Raw genomic sequence first — 18,744 nt, forward strand, 5'->3', positions numbered from 1 at the left:
TTATTGAAAAAAAAAACAAAACTTTTATCCAAAACAATCAAAATACAAAACCAATACACAACATTGCACAATCATTTTACAAATGTTGGCAATTAAAGTTCAGTAGGCTAGTCTCACCGAATCCTTGTCTAAGTAGTTTTTCCATATGCAACACCCTGAAAACACAATTCCAGAGTTGGTGAACTGAATCCAAAGTCCCCTTAGTCAAGCTCACTGCAGTTTATCACCAAACCATGTCAAACTCAGGTAAAGACATTTCTACCAGTTTTTATGTCAATTGCTATTGAAAATTTCACATTCTTTCCATACACCACCAGCCTTATTCATATAGATAGGATTCAACATTATCCGCTGTCCTTCCTTATTTGTCACACAAAGTACTCTCTTCTACTCATACATAACTTCTACTGCCCCACGTTCTTTTCAGCCACCACTCTACCATACAATAATGTAATCTTCAAAGGGATGAGAAAAACAAAGGGCCACCTCCTAGAAAATGAGCATAGTAGGGATATCAAGGAACCCTGGAAGGGCTTTCTGTCATTAACACTAGCTTGTAAAAAACAATTCAGAAACTTAGAAAAAAAATCAAACCATGTGTATGTGCATGTGTGTGTGTGTGTGGGTGGGTGGGTGTGTGGGTGTGTGGGTGTGTGATTCTGCACCATTATGAACTGAACAGGAATATGTCTTGTAATGTACTCTTGTCACAACATGAAACACTGAATGCCAACAGCTTACAAATGAGTCTGCGAACATTTGGTTCTCTCTTGAGATGTAGGCTGCACAAAGGAGAGCACCTTCAGATCCTCCTCTGGGCCCCTTCGTCACACATGGCACAGACATGGTTTCTCTCTGGAGGACCACAGTCTGCCATCCTGATTAGATTTGAGCTCAAGTCACCATTTAGCAAATGCTACATGCTTTATTAATGAGTTTATGCACCTGTGAGGTCTACTTAGGACCCAGAAGTTGAAGAATAAAAGCACTCTCTTGAAAATATATCTTATCCATATATATATATATATATATCTTTTTAGAAATTATGTAAAAGCTTAACAGCTTGTGGCTTTGGTTTTTATAACTAGTTTTATCAAACAGACTTACACACAATGTTTCCCCTCAACAGTACTGATAAAATATAGGGCACCTTTTTCTTTCAAGTATTTGGGTAAAATAACATACCCTGAGAATTTGGGGTGCAAATCTACACCTTGTAAACTGTAGGATGAAACTCCTCAAGCACCACATAGGAATATGTATGCTATGGTACTTTTAAATACAGACTATTATCGAATGTGTTTCTCCATGCACATATACATACTTATCATGACAGTAATGTAGTCAACCTACTTAGGCATCAGTACTGTCCTGCAGTCCAAAGTATTATTTCAGGTAGCATGAGCATTCTAGTTCGAGCAAACAGACGTTCATTTCTGTGATATTTGAAGACAATCAAAATGCCGTAGGCCTTTTTAAGAGGCACACATGACAAAGTCAGATTGGAAATTAAGAAAAAGGAATCTGTAACACTAGCTACTTCCTAGTGAAATAATGATGATTTGAAATGCAGGTTCAATATTTGAGATTTACCATAACATTGTCAAAGGGTAACTTACAGAAGCTCACTTAGACAGTGATGAATATCTACAGACCTAGATGCTAAGTCACTATCTGCATTTGTGGGCTTCATTAAATTCTGAGGGAGATTTCAGTGAGCGTCTTTAGAGAAATACATTCTAGTGAATTGCATGCTCATCCTGGTTACTTATGTGTTCATCTTTCCAGAAAAATTCAACAGGGGCCTATTTAAACATAAACTTTTACCACCAGGTAAAAAGAGAAAACAGGTCAAGATTTTTACAGTGCGTGCTGTGGTTCTTAGACAGACTGAACTGCCCAGGTAATCCCTGAGAAGAAATCACAAAAACCAGACTCTGCTATCTTATCAGATTCGAGCTCAGGCTCAGGACATGTTTCTTTAGGAGTTTTATGTACATAAATCATAAAAGGGTAATTCAGTAGTGAAATGGACATTGTTGAGGTAATAGTTTTATGTGAGAGGGCTTCATAAACGTGCTCTATTCTGCTCTGGCTAAAAAGGGAAGAGTGTAACTACTTTGTTCAAATATCCATGCAGCCTCAAAAAATGACAAGGAGATAAGTGAGACCAAGATTTATCTCATGGCATAAATGTGTTCTTTCTCTGTGGACTGAGGTAGTAAGTGCCCTAGCAGCTTTGCATGGTTTGATGGCACAGAGAACTGTAAAATAGCAACAGCTGACACAGAACATAGAACACTATTTTAAAGTTACATTTTAAACCATTTGAACAATTTCTATATACTTGGCAACTTCCCAGATGGCTCAGCCTCTTTGCTAAAACCAGGGAATGAAAAGTTATTTCTTACCCAGTCACTATGCTAGTTTACTTCAGTGTGTAACTTTCAAGCTCGGGTCTGCTCGTGATAGATACTGATAAGTAGCTTGGGGGCCCCTAAACCCTCAGCTCTCCCACAGTCTCTGAGGAAAGTGACCACTGGGGTTTCCCGGAGTGGTCTAGGCTGTAAGCCAGGTGCACTAGTGCTAGTGCTGCCCATCAGTAATAGTTTCAAGAGTCACGTTCAGACACCTGAGATTTCATGTCTCACAGAGAGTGAAGACTGGTTCCTGTCACAGTTCCCCAGGCCAGAGAGGAAGCGACTGTGGCAAGAACTGACACATCCTGTTCACATCTTTTTACCCAGGAGAATTTACTTTGTTTTAGAAAGTGAAATCCCTATGGAGAAGGGCCTGAAAGTGAAATTGAGTATTTTTTTAAAGAGCCACACCAAATTCAATCTTATGAGTAGCATAAAATTCTGTGGCTTCAAGGAGAAATTTTAAGCAGAAACTAAGCATAGATATTCACTAAAATCAAAACAGTGCTTTTCAAAAGTTATTTGAATGCTTTAAACCAAAAAGAAAGAGATTCCCTGCACAAATTTTGGGAAAATGTTCAAGTTTTAAAGGGCTACTACTTTAGAAAGTGACCAAGAATGTTTCCATAATGTTGACTGAGTATATATAGACAAAATTATTAATCACAACAGACTAAATAGGTGTCCGTTCAACCAACTCTCCAGTATACACTGGGAACACTCTCCGACAGCCCTCAAAAGGGTTACAACTGAGGCAGCACCCAGGGTCAACAAAGAACCAGGATTTGACTCCTCACATCTTTTTTTTTTTTTTTTTTTTTTCTGGAAGAACTGGGAATTGAACTCAGGCCCTTACACTTGCCAGGCAAGCACTTATTCTACTGAGCCATCTCCCAGGCCCAACTCCTCACATCTTGCAGGCCTGCCTCCAGGGAAGCCATTCTAGGTCACTGCTGAAGAGATGATGTAGGCCAGGGTGGCCACCCCTGAGCACTACTCTCCCAACAGAGTGAGCTCCACACCCCAGAGGACCTGAGGGATGGGAGATGCAACCAGAGGAAATCAATGGAGAGGAAGATAAAACTCTACACACTCACAACAAAGGCTGGATTCTGAAGAGTCATACTTGTACCTTTTTCTGACTGAGAGTGTAATTTTAACCACTGTGTCTCCAGTATCTCAAGTCTTCCTATTTCAGGGCAACACAGTGTCCTTGCATTGTAGAAATAGGAAAAATTAAAGCAGAGCCCAAAAGTGAAAACCACTGATTTTTACAGTTACACCTGAAATCATGTGAAACCTGAATGAAGGACAGACAAAGTACAACTGAGAGAATGAGGGGATTTGGTGGGAATATGACTAAAAGAGCAGACTTGTAGTCTTTAAAGCCCCCTGATTGTGACAATTCTGCTGGCCACACTTGGTTAAGTTTCAGAACCTATAAGGCAACTAGTTATGCAAATGCCTGATTTGCTGTCCTGGTGTAAATAGAGCCTGTCTCCTTCTGTTGTATGGTTGCATGGCTGAACCATGCAGACCTTCAAGGGGTCTCCGCCTAATAGAGCAAGAATGGGGTAAGGGGTAGAAATCTAGGGCCTGCATTAAAGTATATTTTTTTAAAAATGGCTGCACAGGGAAGATATAATCAATCACTTCCTAAAACTAAAATAACAAGAGCTGGCTTAGGAGAGTTGTTCAATAAAATACATAAACTGACACACAGCTTATAAGAAGTAAAAATGAATTATACACGTGAAAGAACTTTTTCAGGTGAATTCTTATTGTGACACAACTTTCAGATTAAAAGAGAATCATCTGTATTTCTGTCTTGCTCCTACAAAAAAGAAAAATCAAAGAAAGCATTATTAGTGTAGAAGTACATCTTAATTTTAAAGAAACAAGAAAAATGTCAAAATATATTCTGAGTATTGGTTTAGTAGCATTACGAAAAATGATAAAGTTTATATTTGAAAATGTGCTTGGCAAATGTATTTCTAGCTGACCAGACTTTATACTGATTCAGCTGAAATAACTCAATCAGTTATTCTAAAATAGCATGAGCTAAATGTTTAGCTCCATTGGAATTACCCATAACAAGGATAAAATAGTATAATACATACATTTCTAAAATCAGCATGCAGAAATGATTTTTAAATTTAATGAAAACATTGAAATTTGTCTTGAATCAGTAATCTAATTAGGCGAACAAACTATACTAACAATTCTTTAGCAAATGACCATTAGCTAAATTGCATGAGATTTCACACAGTACATTTTCTTTCGAGTAAGATGAGCTAATTGGAATCTATAACTTAGCTAAACCCATTCCAAGGCAGCTCTGGCACAGTCTATCTACTTTTGTATGTTTTGGTGTGTCTCCTAGAACTTTGCCAAAGGAATTTTTAACAGCAAGAAGTTGATATTTGAGGATAATATTATGAAGACAGATACAGAGTGGACTCAAGGTGAGGGATTAAGAAGACTAGCATGTGAAAAACAACCTCCAAGGAGCATCAAATAACAGCTATCTAACCAATTGCATGCAATCCGAGTAGCAAAGCAAGGGATATTTTAATCCTGTCATCTAGAAAAAGACCTGTTAAAAACCTGTTTAAGAAAAAAGAAGTCTATGGGAGCAATGATGGTATTACAGCTCACATGCATATAGTTTATGTTTATTTCATTGTTTGTACTTTACATTGAGAAGTGAGTTTAAAGATGAAAAAAACTATTCTGTTCTACTCTGTTTAGAGACCTCTCTTTCACTAATCTTGCTTTTCTGCTTAAAGACACATGCAACAGTAGAAAAGATATGTAGAAGAAATTATAAGAAGCTGTAAGCTTAAAAATTCTTTCAAAGTGGGTCAAGTATTTCACAATAACCAGCTACATCTCATAATGAGGTGCGAAAGACTTGAACAGAGTGAAAAGACACCAAGAAGAAAGTGAGGCAGGTGGAGGAAGAGAGAGGAGAGGTGATATGGCAAGATGGGACTCTGCAGTAGAAGATGCTGATAGCTATCTGAGAAATGGAGGAGAAATCTGCCCCTCTGATCTCGGGGGTCATAGTCAGAGACAGATGGTATATAATGATACTGTCCTTTAGGATATTCATAGGACATAGTTTCTGCTTGTATTGACTGCAGAGGAATTTGTTGGAAATCTTCCAAGCCTCTCCAATTCCAAGTAAGGATAACATAGTAAGAACTGCCATGAAACCTGTCAGAGATGCCATGTGCATGTCTTGTGGTACAGGTGACCATGAAGACATGAGCAGAGATGAAGGGCAGCTGTGCTTGTCACTGAGCAGTGGCAGACGACATCGCAGGGTTTAAGATCAGGACAATGTGACAGCTCAGCAGGATACTGGAGCAGGCTGGCCTGTACCAGATGGACAGGAAAACCCCCACCCGCACCTGGCAGGCAAGGCCCTGAGTTGTGTAACCTCTGAAGGCCACACACAGGACACTAGAGCATAGTACGCAGCCAGGGGCCCTGTCCACAGATAACAGCACAGGGACCTGGCCTGAGCATATAAAGAAAGAAGAGGACTGGGAGGAGCTCTGTCCTGAGGCATCTGAACACTTGCCACATGCCAGGTCACACTTCATTTCTACAGCTCTCCTGAAAGTTGTCCCCATGCCTACCAGGGTACTAAGGTTCCAGGGGACAAGACATTCACCAAGATGAGGACTCAAAGTGTCTGAGTGTGAGTCTGGCTAGTTGGCCCCAGGGCAGTGCGCTCACACTCCAAGCAAAACCACACAGCCCCCTCAGCTAAATGCTTCACCTATGGCATTCAGGGTCTCTGCTTCTGCTCACCCCAAACCCTTGCTCCACTTTTTGTACACAGAACCACTCTATGGGCCCTGGCATTCTCAGACTGGCTTAGATTCCTCTTGGGACAAAAAGGGTTCTGACTGAGGACAGCTAATTCTTCAACCAACATAAAAATGCAAGGAGATGCTTAGTGCGTGTATGTTGGGCACTGTCAGATTCAAGATCAATGTTTTAACTCAGTCCCTTCTCTGCTTTTCTTGGTCTTTCTCTCAAATCACACATACACACACACACACACACACACACACACACACACACACACACGCCCCATAGCAGTTAACTAGCCAGGAGCTTGCTTACTTCTGAGATGGGACTTCTATTTTCCTACAAATGAAGTTAACATTAAGAAAAACAGCAGTGGAGAAGCCCCAAGGACAGGATGTGTTGTGTGAGTAATACTTCGCCATGCTGATTCACCAACAGGCAAGAGGCAAAGCTGAAATTTTTCAGTGAAGTTTGACAGCAAGAAAAGCCTGACACAAAAAGGACAGCTATGTGAAGAGGGACTGACAGCATAGGAGGAAGGCAGAGGGCTAAGCACACCAGGCCCTCAAGAGAACAGGAGAACTTGAGGCTGGGAGCTGAGGTCAATCAAGCTGAAGTGTTTGGGAAACGAGGAACCATAAGGAGGAAGAAATGCAGTTAACACAGCAGAAGTCGGGCCTGGTAAACCAGAAACCAGGAGTCCAGCTCTCAGAGCAATGGTCTTGGGAGAAAAAAAATATAAGGAATCAGAGCAGCCAAAGGATGCCCTGGTGTGGAAAGTTCAGGGATCTTCTCAGCTCCACTGCAAGAAACAAAGGTTCCTTGACTTGTCTGAGTCCCTGCTTCCTCTGGCAATCATAACATGAAGGGGCCAGACCTGGTGACCTCAAAAGTCCTCTGGGCAACCCTCCAGGACACATGGCTCCCTGAATCAAACTCTCTCTCCCACTTCAGATACTGGATGAGCTGGACCCTCCTCCAAAGGGCAGAGGTAACTTAAAAGAAAGGAGAAACACAAGAGATGTAGAAGTCACTAGAGAAGTACTCAGAAATGAACAGATAAGGCCCTAGGGAACAAAGCAGGACCATCCAAGAGGAACCAAATAGTGGCAGTTCTCTTAGCTGGGTATCCTATTTTTGAAAAGCAGAACCTCAAACATTTCTTTTGCTAGTGCTCTATCTTCCTTTTATCTTTATGCCTTGTAAATGGTACTTAGTATCAAGTCTCAAAATTTCAAAACAAAAATATGGCATCAAAGCAGGCAGGCAGGAGAGGTGAACTATCCAGGAAGGGAAAATACAGCTGTGTATCTGGAGTGACAGAAAACAAAAACATGAACAATTGCAGCAAAAAGGCATCCAAGTCCCAACAAAATAAAGTGGGGACATTTGCAATGGGTTGGGGTGTGACTGGCATGGAGTGTGCTGCAGACAGTCACCTCTGTGACCATATGGCCAGGTGGGGCCAGCCATGTGCAGTTACCACAATGGGCAGTAAGAAGATAAACAGCAGTAGTGCACGAGATGAATAAGTTCCCTGTCAGATGGGCTGCAGTCTGCAAGGCTGAGTAAGTAATGGGACACTGACCAAAGGTGAAGAGAAGCAGAAGAGCCCACTTGTAAAAGAAAAAAGAAACAAAAAAACAAGCATTCACACTAGAGCAACCCGAAAAGGGAATGGCAGTGGGTTACACTCAAAATATATACTGGGAAGAGAACATGAAAACTCCCTCATGCCTTATGGTGCTATAAATAGGCAAGGAAATGCTTGCTCTCTGGGCTGGAAGGAACCTAAAGGTTACAGCAGCCCTCATACCCTGGTGACCTTATGGGATCAGCCTCTTCCTACCAGAGCTGGAGCCAGGGCAGATGTGGGAGTATGTTCCCTGAATGAAGGAGGAAATTAGCAATTTCTCTTAAATATGCATTTTACACACATACACAAAGTGTTCACTACACTGCCCTGCCCACCTCTGCTGCCTCACCCCGCCCAGGACACCAAGGGTGGCTCCACAGGGACCTCAGCAAAGCCATCTTCCGAAGTCCTTGTAGTTCTCTGTGGAGTACTGTGATTGAATCAGACCTTAGTGTAACTCTGCAGTAAAACTGAGACCAAAAATCCCTATGCCAGGAAAATCCCTGCAGCAAGGCTGATTGCAGAGGAAATGTGAACTGAAGCCACCTTTTAAGCTTCTTTTAAGATTGTCCTAAGAAGCACCCATAGGCGTTTTGAAATACTTGAATCATACTTCAAAAACTTATCATACAGAAAAGAACTTCATATATTTTTTCCTAAACTATCTGACTTTTTTGGGAAAATGAAGTTTCAGGAGGCTAAGTCTTAAAAATAATTTAATTTAATTCATATCTGAACTTAGCTAGTAAGTTTTTTCTTTTTTAACATGGACTCAAAAGCTAAATTCAAGCTCCATATGAGACTATGCAAATCAAGAAGCCAGGACCTGCCTTTTATCCTGAAGACTGTTTACTAAAAAGCAAGTTTGCACTTCCCTAAAGGGAAACTTCAAAGATCACTGTCAAGACTCAATCCCCCAAAACTCTGACTTACACCTGCACACCTAATTCTTCAGGTCCAGTGGCGGAAAGACGGCTGAGCACACAAGTGTGTCATGGCAAGTGTCACCTCCTCTGCACCTGTCCTGTCTTCCCATGCCCCAGATGTACATACCACCTGTCCAGGAGGTTAGAATCCTTTGGATTATAGTCTACTCTTTTTCTTTGGCAAAACTAATCTTCATCTCTGGTTCCCATCCCCATGAATACAGAATATTTTTTATTTTTTACACCAAACAAATATGCATCACATGTCCTTAACCTCCCACTTCCTCCTTATTTATGATTATCACACAGTGCATGTGTGCCTGTTGCAGACTCTTGGAGAGGAGCAATTTGATTATCAGTTTCTGGATTGCAACTAAAATGAGATTTGTACTTGCACTTGAATTCTTAGAAAAGTCCCAAGGAAATATGAACAGTTTCTCAAATTGTCTTATAGTTCAATAAATGTGATGATGTGTAAATAAATTAAGTGTCCTTGGTTTAAAATACACTACGCTGGCATCTGACATTCAGACATGGCCAAGGGAGAGACATCTTGAGACACATGAATGCTACTTTGTCATGCGAGTAATTCCAGTGATCCTAATTCCTAGTGTAAGGCTGTTTCATTGTACAAAGCAGTAATGTTCTGTGCCTTTTCAGCAAAATATGGGAACAGAAAAAAATTATCTCTAGTTTAGAAATGCAAGTAGGATCTCTCTTGTCTCCACCTTCTTTTTCCATTCAGCATGACTTCAGAGGCGCAGGAGTCCCAGAAGCATGTATGGTCTCAACCTTGCACACTCTGAAGAGCATGGCAGTACAAGGGGCAAGTTCATCCTCACAGCTATGACGCATGCTTGCTGCTGTCTGAAGATCTTTGCCTTTCTCCTGAGAAACCTGGCTCAGACTGTTAGAGTGCATGTTAACCTAAGCATCTGGAAGCTCTCTGGTCTTGTTTTATCGCAGAGAACTTACTACAGGAATTCTCTTCTAAAGAGAGATCATCAAGATATACAAACGAGGGCCTTCCAGGATGATGCAGAAGAACTGGACTCAGTTGCAGCAGCCCTAGACCAGAGGGTCACCCTATCCTAGAGCAACTGCATTCCCAATTGCCCTCAGTGAGAGCAAGCTGTGTGCATGCCTGTGTGTACATATGTGCATGTGTGCGTCTTTATGAGTGTGAGATAGAGTAAAGAGCTTGGACTTGCCTAAGGAAAATCACCAGAAAACAAGATACAATCCTTCGTATAAGGCATTTGCAGCAGGAGACAAGGAGGGAGAAGCGAAGCATTTCTGCCGATTTTGGAAAGACTTCCAAACAAGAAAGCTGTACTCTGCCCCTCTTGCTTCCTTGGGCAGTGGGCATGCCACAGTGTTACCTGTGATCTGGGGCTCTGGGCCCTGATGCTACCTCCACAAACAGACCCAACTTCCTCCTCCTTCTGCCAACGTTTCCCAAATGCCTCTGGAGCAAGTGGAAAGTTCTCTTCCTTCTTCCCTTCTCTGGGAGAAAGATTGGACAATCTGCAAGGGCCAAGGGGAAAGCCTGGCCTGGCACTGTGGGGTGGATGAAGTAGTTACATGCCATAAACATCAGCTCCTTCACAAATTGGCTTTTGCTCCATTCTTCTGAAATGTCTGACTCTAGAGGCAGCCTCTTCTGCCTTGAATGTCTCGCTGCTAGCAAACCTGCGTTGTTCCTTCTCTCAAGCCCAATCCTGGGGGTAAAACACTCACCAGCAGCTGCCCAGCCGCGCCGGTGCTCCGGTCATCTGTGCTCCACTACGAAGCTCATGGTGGTGCCGTCGAAGGAGGGTGGGGCGACGAGCCGCGGCCCTAGGGGCTGAGAGGTGATGCTGATGACGGGCTTGGGGTGCAGCTGAGTGAAGCCCTTGGCCCCCACGAGCTGCGCTGTGGACGAAGGGGCCGAGGAGGATGGAGAAGCCGGGGTCTGGCCGGCTGCCACAAAGTAGGGCACTTCAGAGAAGGCCACCGCGGCCGCTGCCTCTTTGCTGGGCGGCTCTGCCGCAAGGGCGAGTTCGCCGCTCCCCGGCGCGTGAGCGATGGGCGTGGGGTGCAGAGCGCCGGTGGGAAGTACGGTGGGAAGGAAGCCGGGGTAGATCATGTAGGTGGGCCCATAGGCCCCGGGACTCAGCGCCAGGGGTGGCACCGGCAGCGACATGGGCGCCACGGCCTGCTGCTGCGAGGTCATTGGCACATCCACGTACTGCCCGGTCTCAGGATCAAAGAGCCGGCGCGTGGCAGGCTGCAGTGGCGTGTCCACTAGGTAGTACTGGCCGGTGCTCACGTCCAACAGCATCTTCCGCTGCGTCTGCGGTGCTGTTGGCTGCGGGAAGGGGTCTGCAGGGACCCCAGTAGGAACGCCGGCAGGTCCTGAGGGGCCAGGCAGGCCAGGAGGGGAGAAGCAGAGCACTTGCGGCTGCGTGCCTAGTGGGAAGGGTGGTGGCTGAGGATACACTGCCGTGGGCGCGCGCTCTGGGCTGCGCGGGCCCGTGGGGGCGGCCGCGGCCTCCCGGGGACGCTCTGGCTTGGTACGCCAGGCAGGGCGTCCGGTCCCACTGACCAGGGCGCCCTTGGGGCTCCCAGGGGCCTGGCTGCGGGCGCTCAGGGGGGGCAGGCTGCAGAGGGAGGGCGCGGAGGACCCCGGTGGCTCGGCTCGCAGGGGCACAGCCAGGTAGTTATCCCCATCGCCAGTACCCTTCTCCGGCGCAGAGCCGCCCTTCCGGGAGGCTGCCTCGTCAGCGGGCGCCTGGGTAGTGGAAGGTTTGGGGGACCGGGTACCCTGCGGCTTGTTGCTGTCCGCGGAGGACCCCTGCGGAAACTTGCCAGCGATGCCCCCAGTGGCGCTCACGGTGGACACCTGTCGGCCTCCAGGCAACGGAGCGAGAGGCTGCGCGCGCTCGGCTCCTCCGGAGACGTATAAGGACCGCGGCCGCTCTCGAGCCAGGTTCTCAAAGGCGGCGGCCCGCGCGGACACGCTGTCGGCTCCGGGATTGGAGTTCCTGCGCCGCAGGGTTCGGTTTACTTGACTGCGCGCCTCCGCTTCGCCAGAGGGCCTGTTCGACCTTCCGGGGTCCCCCTCGCGCCGCGCGGCTGCCGCGTCTCTCTCCTCACTGGCGACGAGTGGCAGCACGTGGCTGTCGGCCATCCCAGGCAGGGGGTCACTCCTGCGCTTCCACGCGCTCGCGCCCAGGCTGTACCGCTCCTCCATGGACCTCACCGCAGCAGTCAGCTTTTCCAAGGCACCTCGTGCTGGGGCCGAGCCCCTGCGCTCCTCCCGCGCGTCCTCTTCGCGGGGCCGCTCAGGGGTCCTGCGAGCCGAGGCCTTGGTGACGATCTTGAGCACTGGCAGGTAGGAGCCCTGCTCTGGCTTGTTGGGCGCGATGGTGGCCACAGGTAGCCTGCCTGAGGCGCGGTGCACCAGGACGGTGCCCTCAGGGGAAGTCGCGCCCGCCGCTCCACCACACGCCGTGCCCTGCCCTGGCGCTCGGCCCGCGCTATCGTCCTTGAGGTTCGCCACGGCCTGGCATGTAATCACCACGGGTGACAGCGACCTGTGCGGCCGGGGCGCCGCCAGCGCCTGCTCTGGTGTAACGCTGCCTTTGTCGCCGCTGTCACCAGACCCTTTGATGAGCTTCCTCACGTCTCTAACCTGATGGAGCGGGCCCTGGGCCTTGGACTTGTCCCTGACGTCTCGCACCTGGAACTGCGGAACCTTGTCCAGACCATCACCGCGAAACGACCTGGGCGGTGCTCTGCCTCCTTCGTCGCCTGTCTTGGCGGGGTTGGGGGCGCCGCTCGCCAGCCGCGGTGTGAGCAGCTGCGCTATACTGAAGTCCGCGCCCGGCTGCCGCACGCTGCCCAGCCGGATCTTAATCTCTGGTGCCCGAGCCCGGGCAGCGGCAGGAGGCGCCTGCGCGGCCGCGTGCTTAGTAGCCTGCTTTCCGGGCGGCCTGTCCCTGGGTGCCTGCTGAATGCCGGGCACGAAGAGGCGAGACATGAGGGTGGCCTTGCCGGCTGAGATCTCCCCGAGGTCCGCCCTCCAGTCCCCTGCAGCGCGCGGCCCGGGCCTCCCGCCTGCGTTCACCTCCTCCTCCGGCGCGGAGGGGTCTTGGTCTCCCCAAGAGCGGAACGCGCTGTTCCGGCTGCGCAGCAGGGCGCCCTGAGAGCCGCTGTCTGACGGTACCCTCCCAGCCTCTCGGGGTACGCGGGCCTGGAACACCGGGGATCGAGTCCCACCGCCTGAGACCTCGGAGCCTGCCTCGGATACTCGTGAGCTCTGTCGCTGCAGGCCACGCTTACGATCAGGCCCCGGCCCGGCCTCAGGCTCAGAGGACGTGTCGCCGACCTCACCGCGCTCCATGCGGAACTCATGCTCGCGCCGCATCTTCTTGGAAATGACATTCTTGAGCAGACTGGACGCAAACGTCGACTTGGGATGCAAGCTGTCGGAGCGGGGGCCGGCGGTGTTCCGGGTGGCGGTAGTGTTGCTCTCACTGCACAAGCCGAGAGGCTCCAGCACTGTAACCACGCGCGGCCCGCCCTGGAAACACAGCGGCGTCTCCACGTGCTTGATCTCCCCCTCCACCTTGCTGACCACGAACTCCAGCGCCTTGCTCTGCGACCTCCGGGCCTGCGCGCGTGGCCGCTCGGCGCCATCCTGCCTCAGCCTCGCCGCCGCGCCCGCAGCACTACCTCGGAGCAGGCTCTGCTCCACGCGCGCACCGACACCGCCGCATTTCAGGTCCAAGAAAGTCGACCAGCGCCCAAAGCCGGCTTCGGAGAGCGCTGCCGAGGACTCGCGCGAGCTGATGCGCAGCGCCTCGAAGCAGGGGTAGGCTAAGCTGCGGAAGGCGCGCGCAGTGAGGCTGCGCACCTCCTGGTCCGCGTCGTCCAGCTCGCTTACTGCACTCGAGGCCCCGCTGGAGCGATCAGCCGGTTCCCGGGCGCGCACCGCCCCGCCGCGGGGCTGCAGGCGGGCGGCGGCCGCGGGGACGCGGAGGCTCATGGCGCCCGCACGCCCGGCGGCGCGCGCGGGGCTCTGCTGGGCGCGCCCCGGGGCTTGCTCCTTTATAGCTCTCGCGCGCCCAGGGTCGCTGCTGGCCGGGCTGGGAGAGCGCGGAGCCGCTGGGCTGGGCGGGGTGCTGAGGTAACAGCTGTTGTCCTCGTCCTCTTCGGTGGCCGTGGTGACCTCCCCTGGGGTCTCGTCGCTGCCACCGAAGGAGGCGTAGTCCGCGAAGGAGTAGATCACGTTGTTGTCCTCGAAGTCCCAGCGGGCGGCCAGCCCCACGTCGAAGTCAGCGTCCTGCTCCACCTCGCTAGGCTGGATCCCGCGCGTGGTGATGTAGTGCGCGTCCTGGTCCCCGGGGGGGGCCCGAGCGCCCACGCCGCTCGGCCCCCCCGCGCACCCCCGCGCCCCTCCCCCGGCCGCCTCGCCATCGCTATCAAAGCTGAGGGACGAGGAGGAGGTGGCAGGGGCTCCTAGGGACGCGGGGGAGCCGCACGCCCCTGGGAGGCTGTGATCTTCTGCGTCTGCTGTTGAGGAGGAAGAAGAGGAGGAGGAAGAAGAGGTGGAGGAGGAGCGGTGCCCTGAGTCCAGGGGAGCAGGGTTGGCCCGGGCGACAGCAGGGTTGTCCTGTAGGGCCTCAGCCCCGGGGCTCCCCAGACGTGCACCTGTCTCTAGGGCGCTTGTCCGAGGCTGCGGCCCGCTGTCTCCAGAGCCGCTGGCCGGGTCTCCTGCGGTGGCCCTACTGGCGTCTTCCATCCTGAGTCCTTGCCTGGCTCTCAGTGACAGGGAGAGGCAGTGTGGAGTGACTGAACTGTCCTGGAGGGACAGTGGAGCCCCGTGGGCGGGGGCTGTGGGCACCTTTGTCTCTGCTGCCACCTCCCAGGATTTCAGCCCCGGTTTCTTGGCCAGGGCCAGCCGGAGGGACCAGGTTGCAGAGGGGCTCTGAGGCCCCAGGGGCCAGAGCTCCCTCCGAGACCACGGCCAGCGTTCTGCAGCTGAGCTGTCCTGTCCAGCAGCTGACCTGGCACCGTGTACAGCTGGAGACCCAAGTGCCGTCAGCTCCGGAAGCAGCAGCATCCGTAGATGGACCCCTGAATTCCCAGAAATGAAAAGAAAGCGTGAGCTGCTTCTCCTAAAGTATTATCCCTTTCCTGGATGGGGAGAGAGAGGGTCACGTCATTCCTGAAATATTTTTAGTGTCCATTCCCTAGCCATATCGAAACCACACTTGAGGGTAGAGGGAAGGAGGCTCTGAGAGATGGAAAGAGAAAGTTGGGGGTGGAGAATCATGTGGATACCAGTTCAAATTGACAGAACGTTCTATGTCACCTGTGGCAGAGATGTCCAGCAAGTATGTCGTTGTTTCTTGTGCGTTGTAGTATCTCTCCAAACTCCCTTAAAAGCCTCTCATTTTTTACTTTGTTCTGAAACAGAATTCAAATATATTGTGTTTCCAGTTAATTAAGAACACTCCAGAAATGCTTTTTGAAAATCTCCATTTTATATATGATAGCTTTATATTTGTGCATTCTGTTTCTCTTTGGAGAGCCAAATCAGAAGAGTTCCAGGGAGAGATAGCTCAGTAGAATAAGTGCTTGCCTGGCAAGCTCAAGGGCCTGAGTTCAATCCCCAATTCTGGAAAAAAAAAAAAAAAAAAAAAAAAGAGTTCTTATAGTAAAACTTTTCATAGAAAAAAATTCCATTTGTTTCTCTGCATAATGCTCTGGGAGCTGTAACCTGTTTGTTTCAAAATAGAAAGAATCCCCTGCAAAACCCTTACTCTAGTTACTCAGAGTATAAACAGACAGTTTTCAAAGAGCTAAAACTTAATGCTTTAAATACATGTTAAATTATAGTCACTAAAAAAAAAATCTAAGGCAATACGTACATTACTTCAAATTTCTACAATATCTAATCCATCTCAAAAACGGTTCCTTAAACTTTAAAACCATAGCAAGACAATAAACTCCCAATTAAATATAGCCTGAGCTGCAGGCTCACGATTAGGTTACGCTGGCTGCATTCCAGGCCCACAGAGAAGAACAAGGACTCTGCTTACCCTTCGTGAGTACAGTGCGGCTTGGAGGGAGGTTCAGAGAGGAAACAGGAGCCTCTGGCATGCCCATGGGAGCAGAGCCAAGGGCCCTGCTCATGGGCCCTGGGCTGCAGCATTTCAGAGGAGCCCATGGTTGTGCCGGGTCTGCCAGGCACCCACGGAGGGGGTCTATGTTGGCCACCCTCTGAGCAGTGCCTGGGCACTGTCAGAGGAGATCCACGGCCTGGCTTTGGGGCAGTGTGGCCCTCATCACCTGCCAGGCCCATCTCTGCTGCTATGCATAGTCCATGTGTCACTAATGCCGATTGAATAAAGTACTATTTTAAACATCCACATTTGCGGGAAACAAAAATAACACCATCAGCCATCCCCTTCCAACTTGAATGCCGCCCACACACAGAAAAATGTTCCTTCCTGTGCTCTGCGTGTGGGCAGGTAGGACACTGGACCCTTGGCACCAAAACATCCACCTTCTCACAGTGGAGTCTGAGAGCACACCTGCCTGTCTTCTCACAACAGTGCCTCGAAAACATGAGTGAGGAAAGATGGAGACAGCAGGAGTGAAAAGCTGAGCTCAAGGTCACGAGCACCAGAAGGAAGAGAAGCTACACAGAATCTTAGTTTCCTGGTGATAATAATTATATATATATATATGATTTAGGTAGTGCACACTGTGTGCCAGGAGCTACTTGGAGCACTTTTTAATGTGTATTTCATTTAATCTTCATAAGAACCTGATGAGTTGGGTTTGACTTCCCCATTGATTTTATAGGTGGGGAAGCTGAGGCACAGCAATGCTAGGGACTTGTGCAGCAGAATTCAAACTCAGGTATTCTGGCTCCAGAGCCAGCATCCTCACCAGGATGCTGTGCTGTCTTGTTGACCTCTGCATTCACATACCCATCAGTTAGAAGGAGAAACGCAACCACTGTGTGATCACAAATTAACTAAATTGGAGATATTTTCATATAATCAACCCATGTGCCCATTATGCACTCTGGGATTAAGGAATATGATTCTATAAATAAAATGAAATAAAATATAGTTGGCACCTTCAGGAAAGCAGAGTATTTTCAGTTCCCCATGTTAGTGTTGCTTTGAGGCTGACAGTACCTTGACCAGTAAATCTGATGGGGCCGTTGAGCTGTGAGAGGCACACACTCTCCATAGCTGAGTGGGAGGCAGAGTTTCTGCCCATCAGTCAATTACAGTCCAAGGGAGAGTTATCCAGCACGTTCCATATGCTGCTGTCTGTCACAAAAACACAGAGATCTCAGCAGAGTTCTCCCTGCAGTTGGCACACTATAAAACTAGAAGGTCAGATGCCTGGGGTGTAGATTAAGCCTTAATCACTCAATGCCCAGAGTTCGAAGGAAAGTCTTCCTTGAGAGTGTTGCCCCTCAGTGCTAGCCAGAGAAGCAAATAGAGTCCGAGTCAGTGATTCCTATAGCAGTACTCACCTCTAAATTACCCGTGTGGCTCCTTTTCTGTTCTCTATGTACATTAATTCCATTGTACGAAAAAAAAAATCTGAAGGAAGAATTTCTTCAAATAAATTTCCAAAATATTGGTTTTCGTTCAAAACACAAATTTTCTTTTAAAAAAACAGGATAAGCTGATATTTTGGATGAGGCTAGGCTATCTGTTAAAAGAAAAAAAAAAGCCACAATTGGAAAAACAATGACCAGCTTTAGGGAGGATAAAGTCAAACAATTAAGAATGCCAAACAGCTTGCCTTTTGGTATTGTCAGAGTTCTGGTCCATTTATGTTGTCCCCAGAACAGATGCTGTCAAATCTGTTGGAGCCCTTGAGCATTTTATTACTTCTCATGACTCCATTTATTTATTTATTTATTTATTTATTTATTTATTTATTTACAGATGAATTCAGTGATTGCCTACCTGACCTCAGCTCTTGAACAACTGACAGTGACTAATGTCACCAGCATTAACCTGTAGTGAGTGCCCTTGCTAGACAAGGCAAGGTACACTTGGTTGATCACTTTATATGGGAATTTAAACAGCAACTAAAGGAAATGACTCAGCATCCTTATTTTTATGTCCATAGAGAAAGTTAGTTGGCATTTCCCCCAAAGCCTTATGGGATGTATCACAGTATGTAATACTTTAAAATGATTGAAGGCATAAAGAATGAAGGCCAGGTCATCATTACTTGTAAAAGCATATGGGTACACTTAAGATCTCTAAGAGTAGAATAATATGATAAAGATGTCATTCAAAAGCAAGACCATTTTATTGAAGGTAAAACACTGGATTAGCAATGAAGAAGTTGTTAAACTTGTACTCAGACTTGGACTCAGTCTGACATTCCACAGGCATAGGGGGCTCCGAGTCTCTGGTCTGTGAGGGGTGATAGGTATTCTCTCCTTGCCTGTGTACTGTGTGAAACTTTCCATAAACATATGTACAGCCATTCACCTACTCAGTGTGAAGGAGCCCTCTGCAGCCCACTTCTTAACCTGGAGTGCGGCCAGCTACTTGTCTTTTGGCTCTAGTGGCACACATAGGAGTTACAAAAAGGCATTCAGGCTTAAGCTACCAAAGAAGGTTTAGTTACTTAGTTATTGGGCTAACCACTTCACATATTTGTGGTCACCAATCCTCTCAATCATAGTATGAAAGAGCAATTATTTTTCCCACTTTATGGATAAAATAATTGAGGCCGAGGGAAGATGTCATGTGTACCCTTTTGACACTTCATGGTCAATAGGCACAGGAGCCCTGGCTGGAGCCCAACTCAGAGGGACTCCAGGCTACATTAGAGACTAAGCAGCCAGTCTATGATGGGGAGGTCAAAGGACCATGACCATGCATGCCACTGAGGCCAC

General features: G+C 48.3%; 1 protein-coding gene across 7 annotated transcripts; it reads right to left on the minus strand.

Moving 5' to 3' along the window:
- Window positions 1-635: 635 nt before the first annotated feature.
- Window positions 636-17,481, minus strand: LOC111813321 (proline-rich basic protein 1). Of its 7 annotated transcripts, none has more exons than XM_023703852.1 (4): window positions 17,356-17,481; window positions 17,009-17,146; window positions 10,548-14,930; window positions 636-4,254 (listed from the first exon to the last, which is right to left on the minus strand). In XM_023703852.1, exons 2-3 carry the CDS (start codon window positions 17,091-17,093, stop codon window positions 10,579-10,581), a joined length of 4,437 nt encoding a protein of 1,478 aa, XP_023559620.1. In that variant the 5' UTR covers window positions 17,094-17,146; window positions 17,356-17,481; the 3' UTR covers window positions 636-4,254; window positions 10,548-10,578. The 7 variants fall into 7 exon arrangements, with proteins under 7 accessions (XP_023559620.1, XP_023559621.1, XP_023559622.1 ...); XM_023703853.1 differs by having other exon boundaries at window positions 10,548-14,990; XM_023703854.1 differs by having other exon boundaries at window positions 16,948-17,146.
- Between the last annotated feature and the right edge of the window lie 1,263 nt (window positions 17,482-18,744).

The sequence above is a fragment of the Octodon degus genome, unplaced genomic scaffold (assembly GCF_000260255.1).
Source record: "Octodon degus isolate 3935 unplaced genomic scaffold, OctDeg1.0 scaffold00183, whole genome shotgun sequence".
NCBI classification, from domain to species: domain Eukaryota; kingdom Metazoa; phylum Chordata; class Mammalia; order Rodentia; family Octodontidae; genus Octodon; species Octodon degus.

Excerpts from the sequence above, each read along its gene's own strand:
- LOC111813321 (XM_023703851.1), bottom strand. The coding sequence starts at position 15,992 with ATGAGCAGGGCCCTTGGCTCTGCTCCCATGGGCATGCCAGAGGCTCCT. Across the intron at positions 14,931-15,898 it reads CCGCACTGTACTCACGAAGG|GGGTCCATCTACGGATGCTG; the intron begins GTAAGCAGAGTC and ends CTGGGAATTCAG.